Source organism: Palaemon carinicauda, chromosome 3 (assembly GCF_036898095.1).
Source record: "Palaemon carinicauda isolate YSFRI2023 chromosome 3, ASM3689809v2, whole genome shotgun sequence".
NCBI classification, from domain to species: Eukaryota; Metazoa; Arthropoda; class Malacostraca; order Decapoda; family Palaemonidae; genus Palaemon; species Palaemon carinicauda.
Window position 1 is genome coordinate 170,993,770 of NC_090727.1, and position 10,000 is coordinate 171,003,769.

At 32.2% G+C, this 10,000-nt stretch overlaps 1 protein-coding gene across 4 annotated transcripts in view; it reads left to right on the forward strand.

The window, feature by feature from the left end:
- LOC137638040 (transforming growth factor-beta-induced protein ig-h3-like) overlaps positions 1 to 10,000 on the forward strand; it is a 135,816-nt gene that overhangs the window by 118,260 nt on the left and 7,556 nt on the right. For 3 of the 4 annotated variants that reach the window (XM_068370132.1, XM_068370131.1, XM_068370134.1), the window contains 3 exons: positions 1,844 to 1,979; positions 4,411 to 4,623; positions 7,620 to 7,757. In XM_068370132.1, the coding sequence (XP_068226233.1) occupies positions 1,844 to 1,979; positions 4,411 to 4,623; positions 7,620 to 7,757 (487 nt within the window). The remainder of the gene's footprint in view (positions 1 to 1,843; positions 1,980 to 4,410; positions 4,624 to 7,619; positions 7,758 to 10,000) is intronic. The other variant, XM_068370133.1, reaches the window with a different exon arrangement.

Sequence of the window (10,000 nt, forward strand, 5' to 3'; positions counted from 1 at the left end):
AGCTAACAACCTGTCTTTAAATAGTTCAACTCTCTCTACCTCCAACAACTAAATCCCCCTTCTCAGAGAATCATTTAAATTTTCCTTTCATCTTATTCTTTGCCTACCAACAGGTCTTGTTCATTTAGGTTTCCATTCAAGATATTTCCTGAGGTAGCTAACATTTTTTCCATTTTTTTCACATTTCATCCTTTTCACATGGATGTGCCAGCGCAATTGTCCCTTTTCAATAAGTTTTAAGATATCATTTACTTCCAGTTCCCGTCGTGTGTCTTTGTTTCTTAATCAGTATAGTCTTGGCACATCATTTATTAACTGGAATACCTTCATTCCTGGTGCTTGAATCTGTCTTCTTGTTTTAGATTGTAAGTGTCCATTTAAAATTGGTCTTAGTATAGATGTATATCTCTTTTTTTTCTTTTTTTCTGAGTGTGTTTCTGTTTGTCATTAGTAGGTGTAACATAAGATTCTTATTAGATTTATTAATTCTTTGAGTGATTTCTACTTGATAGTAATCATTATCGCGAGCTGCTACTCCGCTTACTGGAATTTCCTGTTTCTCTCAGAGCAGAACCCGCTAACCCATTCAATGTAGCCCGCGTATAAGGTTCTAGAAGAGTTGGAAGATCCAGGCCTACATGGCTGAGAACTATGAAGCGTGAAGTGAGAGATGATGAGTAGAGAAGTATTGAATTAAAAGCTCAAGATAGATACTGGTGAAATCTAACTGAGGCCCTTCGCTTCAATAGCCGTAGGAGATGATGATGATAATGAATGTTACTAAAAGGTGCTTGAAATTTATGTAATTGTGCAAGGTCTGACCATCCATTATGATATTCACTTCATCACGTTGTCTGGACAACGTCATAACCTTAGTTTTTCTTTACTGATCTTTATGTCATTAGTTGTAAGTATGGCGTTCCATTGTTCCACATCAGTTGGAGATCCTCTGAGTTTTATGCCATTATGGCATGGGCATCTATGATAAATCTATGGCTCCCTATTCATCCACAGTTTCCTCCCTCATACATTTATCTAAACAAAATACACTAGAGGGGCACTCGGCCACGGCAGCTTATTTCTCAACCTTTTGCTCGACCTTGACCTTTGACCTAAGCCTCTCAAAATTGAATCACTTCCACATCTTAACATAACAAATTAATCTCTGAAAGTTTCACTACTCTATGAGCTAAATTCTGGTCGGCAAGTTGTTCACAATCAAACTAACTGACAAACAACGGTGAAAACATAAACTCCTCCCAATTTTGTTGGCGGAGATAACAAGGGGGGTGATAAAGCACTTCCGGAACTGTCTGACACCTGTCTTGATATCGAACCAGTACGTATTTTCATTAAGTGTTCTGACTGCATTTGATGTCTTTATATAGTAGGTGTTATATATTGCCTTTAATTTCTCTAATTTTTCGTAATAATTGCCATTCCTTTCATCCAATATCTTTTGCTTGAGAAAACGATCAAATGGTTTTGCCAGTTCCGAAAAAAGCAATATATTTATTTTCATTCCATTTCCAATTTTTTTTGTTCAAAAATAAATCTGGTGTTAGTTTTCCCGATCTAAAACCCACTCTGCCACTCCCCTAGTTTTGGTTTCAAAATCCCTCTCAATCGTTTCTCCAAAGTTCCTTCATGATCCTTAGATGCGTGTGACATAAGAAATATTCCTCTATCATTTGAAAATTCAGTCTGATAACTTTTTTTTTTTTTTTAAACAGGACACATTAAATCTTTGCTCATTTCTCTAGCCATCACACAGCATGAGAAATAACGCCAATATTCTTTAACAACTCTGCAGTCACAAAGATATTTTCTTTTATTTCCTTAGGCAGACCTCTTAGACTGGATCAGGTCTGTAGACTCCATAACAGTGCTGGCTCCGACGAACGCCGCTTTCAAAAGACTTCCTCTGCGGTTTTTGGATTCCATCACCTACGACGTCAAGTATTTCCCAGCGTTACAAGGTGAGACGATTGTTGAATGAGGCCAGTTCGTAATTTTAATATTCTTTTGTTTTCTATTTTTATTCTGATATTTTTAATACGTAATCAATTCGAGTTTAATTTGGTAAAATTATTATTCTTTATATTCATAATAACCTCCTATGACCTTTTAGAATAATAGTAAAATTATCGTAAAAAAAGATATAGTGTATTACGTGTTATCATGGGTTTGATTTTCTTAATTGAAATGTTATTGTATCGATATGAAAACATTCTCAATGGCTTGAAATTATTTGGCGTTGTTACAAGATTTATAATACCTGCCTGCACTTCTCTCCTGATGCATTAAAGTGAATTTGTTGAAAATTCTTATGAAACAAATTTTTAAGAATGTATTGCTTTAATGGCTACTTTCCTCTTGGTAAGGGTAGAAGAAAATCTTTAGCTATGGTAAGAAGCTCTTCTAGGGGAAGGACACTCCAAAATCAAACCATTGTTCTCTAGTCTTGGGTAGTGCCATAGCCTCTGTACCATGGTCTTCCACTGTCTTGGGTTAGAGTTATCTTGCTTGAGGTACATTCGGGTACACTTTTCTATCGAATTTCTTTTAATCTTGTTTTAAAGTTATAGTTTATATAGGAAATATTTATTGTAATCTTGTTACTATTCTTAAAATATTTTATTTTTCCTTGTTTCCTTTCCTCTCTGGGCTATTTTCCTTGTTGGTGCCCCTGAGCTTATAGCATCCTGCATTTCCAACTATGTTTGTAACTTAGCAAGTAATAATTATAGTGGACTTCCAAAAATTACGTTATTAAAATCTACTCTTTAATTCTACCGAGGTTCTCATCAATGTTCAATGTTCTTTTATAGCTTAAAGTGTTTTTTTTTTTTTTTTATTGTTTATTACTTCTCTTGCATAATTATTTCCTTAATTCCTTTCCCCACTGAGCTTCTTTGTTGGAGCGCCTGGCTTCTAGCATCTTGCTTTTCAAAATAGGGTTGCAGCTTCGATAATGATAATAATAATAATAAAAATAATAATAATAATAATAATAATAATAATAATAATAATAAACAGTGAACATTTTGAGGCGTAGGTGAAGTTGCAGCACCATGGATGTTAATTTTCCTTATTATAACTATCTTCTCTATTTCAATTCCTCTCGTAGATTTGCCTGTGAGCAACTTCTGCCATTTTGAGTCAGATATTCAAAATCGATGATTCAATAAGCCTACAAAACTGCAAAGATCTCTAAACCGTTGTCTTTATTTCTGTAGATATATAACACCTTTCCCCCCCCCCCCCCTTCTAGCATCGCTCTGACCCGAGCAGAATAAACGAAAAATGGTCATTCCTAAATAGTGAATAGTTATGAATAAAATTAGTTTTTTTTTATATACCACGTGAATACGTTTCTAGCTCAGTTGAAGACATCTTCAAGCAATTTTCCAGTTGACTAGTTATCAGAAACATTTCAACGCTAGAAAATTTCCAGTTCGGGAAAGAAACTGCTGTAACTTCTGTGTGGATTTTTTCTTGGATTCAAATTTGCTTATTATTATTATTATTATTATTATTATTATTATTATTATTATTATTATTATTATTATTATTATTATTATTATTATTATTATTCAATTAGATTGGTATTGGGGAGAAAGAACTGAAAAATGCAAGGATGCTAATTTGTGACTAAATTTAAAATTTCTTTTATCTTCATTGACTAGGGCTATTTGAGTAGAGCGTGTATGTGATATTCCTCAAAGACGATGACCTTGGCCGCTGTGAACTCATATTAACCAGAGAAAATCAGATGATCAGATGCTATTGTTTTCCACCAAAACTTGGATGAAAATTTTTAGGAGAGTAATCATTTTCGTGACAAAACTTAATGATAACATTGGGAACTCTTCCTTTCCCGCCAAAACTTAATAAGTTCATAAACTCTTATTTTTCCCTGCTAAACTTAATGATAAAATCGGGAACTCTTACTTTTCCCATCAAAACTTAGTGATGACATCAGAAACTGTTATTTTTCCCTGCCAAACTTAATGAAATCAGGAACTCTTAATTTTCCCACCAAAACTTAGTGATGATATCGGGAGCTCTTATTTTCCCGCCAAAACTTAATGATGAAATCAGGGAATCTTAATTTCCCCACTAAAACTTAATGATGAAATCAGGAACTCTTACTTTTCCCGCCAAAACGTGATGATGAAATCAGAAACTTTTCCTTTTCCCTCCAAAACTTTATTGGTGAAATCAGAAACTCTTTCTTTTCCCTCCAAAGCTTTATTGATGAAATTAAATACTTTTCAATTCCTCTAAACTTCACCAATGAAATCAGATCGTATCTTATTCCCGTCAAAAGTTAATCAATGACATCAGACGTTCTTGTTTTTCCCGCCAAAAGCAGCTTTAACCTGAATTTCAGCTTTTTGTCAACAGCTCTGGCGCGTAACCACCTGATGGAGGGAATTGAATGCTCCCTGGGTCTCCGGGCGAAGGTGAAGGTGAAGACACTGGAGGGCGTCGCCCTTCCGGTCTCCTGCTCCTCCTCTTTCAACCTCAGTGTGAACTCTGCGTTCGTCACCAAACCCGATGTTGTGACCTCCAACGGTGTTCTTCACTACGTCGATAAAGTTATCATTCCTCCCAGAGGTAAACAGAGATACTTGTATATACGCACACACACACACACACACACACACACACACACACACACATATATATATATATATATATATATATATATATATATATATATACTGTATGTATATATATATATATATATATATATATATATATATATATATAATATATATATATATATATATATATATATATATATATATATGTATATACTGTATATATGCATATATATATATATATATATATATATATATATATATATATATATGTATATACTGTATATATGCATATATATATATATATATATATATATATATATATATATATATATGTATATATATATATATATATATATATATATATATATATATATATATATATATATATATGTGTGTGTGTGTGTGTGTGTGTGTGTGTGTGTGTGTGTATATATGCATATTTATGTATATATATGCATATATATATATATATATATATATATATATATATATATATACATATAGGAGAGAGAGAGAGAGAGAGAGAGAGAGAGAGAGAGAGAGAGAGAGAGAGAGAGCCTACCGGTCATATTGACTGCTAAAAATGCATTATTCTGAATATTTCATCACGCAGTGAAACTGCCTGCATTGTTTCGCCAAATAACGTTGCGTACTTTTGGTGGTAAAGCAAAAAGGTTATTTTCCATCGTGGCTTTCACCTCCAACTATTGTATGTTATTTTCTGTATTTTCTCATATTTTCTTTGTTTTTCTGTCTAAGCAGGTTTCTTACTTCATTAACGTTCTTTCCAATTCAAACACTTTCATTTTACTTGACATTTTTTTTCCATTTTTTAATTTCCTTTTACTTGAAAGTTTACATTTTCTAATTTAATTTTACTTGCAATTTTACGTTTTTTTTTTTTTTGTCTTACCTTTTACTTGAAATTTTACATTTTTTACTTTCATTTTACATTTTCCGACATTCATTTTACTTGAAATTTCCCATTTTTTGACTTTCATTTTACTTGAAATTTTAAGTTTTTTTTTTATTTTCATTTTACTTGAAATTTTCCATTTTTCGGCTTTCATTTTACTTGAAATTTTACATTTTTCTGCTTTCATTTTACTTGAAATTTTACATTTTCAGACTATCCTTTTAATGAAATATCCATTTTTCGTCTTTAATTTTACTCGAAATTTTTAAATTTTCGGCTTTCATTTTACTTGAAATTTTACCCTTTTTTACTTTCATTTTACTTGAAATTTTCCATTTTTCGACTCCTTTTAATTGAAATTTTCCATTTTTTGTCTCATTTTATTTGAAATTTTCTATTTTTGACTTTCATTTTACTTTAAATTTAAATTTTTCCAGATTTCATTTTACTTGAATTTTTTTTCCATTTTTTAATTTCATTTTACTTGAAAGTTTACATTTTCTAATTTCATTTTACTTGCAATTATACGTTTTTCTAGTTTCATTTTACTTGGAATTTTACGTTTTTCTAATTTTATTTTACTTGCAATTTTACGTTTTTCGTCTTTCATTTTACTTGAAAATATACATTTTTGCTTCCATTTTACTGGAAGTTTTACATTTTTACTTTCATTTTACTTGCAATTTTACATTTTTAGACTTTCATTTTACTTGAAATTTTACATTTTCCGACTTTCATTTTCAGTACTTGAAATCTTCCATTTTTCTACTTTCATTTTACTTGAAATTTTACATTTTTAGACTTTCATTTTACTTGAAATTTTACATTTTTTTTACTTTCATTTTACTTGAAATTGTACATTTTTAGACTTTAATCTTACTTGAATTTTTTTTTCATTTTTCGACTTTCATTTTACTTGAAATTTTACATTTTCGACTTTCATTTTACTTGAAATTTTACATTTTCAACTCTTATTTTACTTGAAATTTCCCATTTTATTAACTTTCATTTTACTAGAATTTTTCATTCTTCGACTTTCATTTTACTTGAAATTTTCAATTTTTTTACTTTCATTTTACTTGAATTTTCCATTTTTCGACTTTCATTTTACTTGAAATTTTCATTTTTTTTTTACTTTCATTTTACTTGAGTTTTCCATTCTTCGACTTTCATTTTACTTGAAATTTTACATATTGTACTTTCATTTTACTTACAATTTTAAATTTTTCGACTTTCATTTTACTTGAAATTTCCTCTACAGTTTATTGTTAGAGTTGACTTTTTAATTTCTATAGCCTACAAACACAAATACCTTAGCAATTCTTCTTCACTCAAGTGGTTGACTACTGCCCTATAATTGGTCAATGGCTACTTTCCACTTTGTACTATCAGAAAAGACTCTTTATCTATGGTAAGTTGCTCTTCTAGGAGGCCACTCTAGAATCAAACCATCGTTCTCTATTCTTGGGTAGTGCCATGGTTTTCCGCTATCTTGGTTTAGAGTTCTCTTCCTTGAGAGTACACTCAAACACACTATTCTATCTTTTTCTATTTTTCTTTTTCTCGCTGTAGTATTTTCCCTGTTGGAACCCTTGAGCTTATAGCATCCTGCTTTCCAACTAGAGCTGTAACTTAATAGTAATGATAATAAGAATCCATCTTCGTCTAATCTTGCAACTTATGAAAAAAACATAAGGGCTTTCCACGAGAATGTAGTCTATGCGTTTATGATAATCATTTTCAATTATTCTGTCTTACTTCTCTTCCTCTTGTTTTGTTATAGTTTTTATAGTTTATATAGGCTATATTTATTTCAATATTGTTACTCCTCTTAAAATGTTTTATCTTCCTTGCTTCCTTTCCTTACCGGGCTATTTTCCCTATTGGAGCCCCTGGCCTTATAGCATCCTGCTTTTCCAACTAGGGTTGTAGCTAAACAACAACAACAACAACAACAACAACAACAACAACAACAACAACAACAACAACAACAACAACAACAACAACAACAACAACAACAACAATAATAATAATAATAATAATAATAATAATAATAATAATAATAAAAATTAATCTCTATTAATTTCCAGCTATGAGCCTAGTCCAAGTGACCCGTAGAGCCGGTGCCACGAAATTCATCGAACTGGTGAAGCAGGTGGGCCTCTTCGACGACCTGGTGTCCTTTGGCCCCTACACCGTCTTCGCTCCTTCCAACAGGGCGTTTCGCAGTGAGTTCAGATACGCAGATTAGTATTATTAAGGTTTTATAAGATAGTTCATTTGGCCACTTGTGATAAAATCATCCCGCACTTAAAATGCACCTCTAGTTAGAAAATTCAAATATATAAATTTAGTAGAAAATAAACTAGTGAATCAAGATGATAATAAACTAATATAACAAAATTGATCGAATAAGTATCAGGGTTGTTGTGGCCTGATGGGTAACGTCTCTGCCTGGTGTTTGCCAGTCGGAGGTTCGAGTCCCGCTCTGTCTCGTTAGTGCCATTAGTGTCTGCAACCTTACCATCCTAGTACACTAAGGTTTCGGGTTTACGAGGAGCCTATAAGTCATTCTACTGAGTCCTAAGCAGCCATTTCCTGTCCCTCCCTGGTCCTAGCTTTGGTGGAGATGGGGCTTGGGCGCTGATCATATGATATATGCTCAAGTCTCTAGGGCATTGTCCTGCTTGATAGGCCAATGTCACTGTCCCTCGCCTCTGCCATTCATGTGCGGCCTTTAAAACCTTTAAAACTGAGAAGGGATAATTGTGTCAACCTGCTCACTAGAGGATTGTTTTCGCTAAATGGTTCCAAATGAACAATGCGTCTCCATGCGTAAATAAGATGATCATCTCTTTATTACAAAACTAGAACTAGGCTCATTGATCACAGTATTGACTGCCTGTGTTTCTTGAACTGTGTATTTGTGACTGAACACTGTATGTGGCTTGTATGTGCAAAGAATTCTAGTTTATTTTTTATTTCACTGGCCATAGATATATTGACTTCATCATTAATATCTCATGGTTTTTGTGTAGTATACATATAATCTTATTAACTTTCAAAATAATGACACTAAATATAATGGAAACCAATAATTAAATAACACAACTCACAAGTACAATATATGTTTAGTACTTTGTATTCATATTGTAATTTTTTTTAATAGAATCTCGCAGGGGTGCCCTTTTATCTCGGAAAAGTTTCCTACTATCTCATTGGTTAGAATGATCTTGCCCAACCAATCAGCGATCAGGAAACTTTTCCGAGCTAAAAGGGCACCCATGCGAGTCGGTGCAAACCTGCCTGACTAAAAAGAATTGACTATAGTTAATCATATTACTAACATTTTAAAATTAAATAAAGTATAGCTTGACCAATCCACTACATATTAACTTACAGCCTAGAGTAAACTTCAAAAATATTTAAAATTGTCCGTATGAAAATATGCTATGGTAAAGTTTTGTTGTACAATGGACAGTAGGACATTTAATATAACGTGATACGGGAAATCCCGGGATCCTGGGAAATTTCCTGATCTGTCTCGGAATACTGACCCCCCTAAAAGGGGAAACCCAACTGCAGCCCCGCTATACTAAAATAAGTTTATTTCTATGGTAATTTTTTCAGCGTACACTCGGGCACACTATTCTAACTTATTTCACTTCCTGTTGTATTATTCAAGTTTTTATAGTTTATATATGAAAGATTTATTTTAATGATGTTACTCTTTTTAAAATATTTTATCTAATTGTTCATTACTTCTCTTGTAATTTATTCATTTCCTTGTTTCATTTCCTCGCTGGACTATTCTGCATGTTGGAGTCCTTGGGCTTATAACAACCTGCTTTTCCAGCTAGGGTTGTAGCTTAGCAAGTAATAATAATAATAATAATAATAATAATAATAATAATAATAATAATAATAATAATAATAATAATAATAATAATAATAATGATACTTACCCTACTTGAGCAATCAAACAAGTGTTAGTTTTGGTCTAAACTACACCTACTGTATATTCATTTTTTTTTAATGAGGCGCATTTGCATGGACTCGCATTGATGCCCTTTTAGCTCGAGAAAGCTTCCTGCAATCTGATTGGTTAGAATTATCTTGTCCAACTAATCAGCGATCAGGAAATTTTTCCGAGCTCAAAGGGCACCCCTGCGAGTCTGCAAATCTGCCTCGCTATAAAGAATTGACTATAGCTTGGGAGCAAGTGTGGCAAAGTAATATCCCGTGTAAATTTTGTTACTAAAGCTCATCGTAAATTATAATCAAAGATAGTGATTCCATTAGTCAATAAGAAGATAAAATGATGTTAGGGAGTTGATTCGTATCCCCCAACATCACAAAAAATTATGACGCAACATCTACAAATGTATAATTTTGTACAAAGTCGCTATCCTATTCATCATTATGATTAGAAATACAATGATTATAATTCATTCTTATTCTATCATGAAAT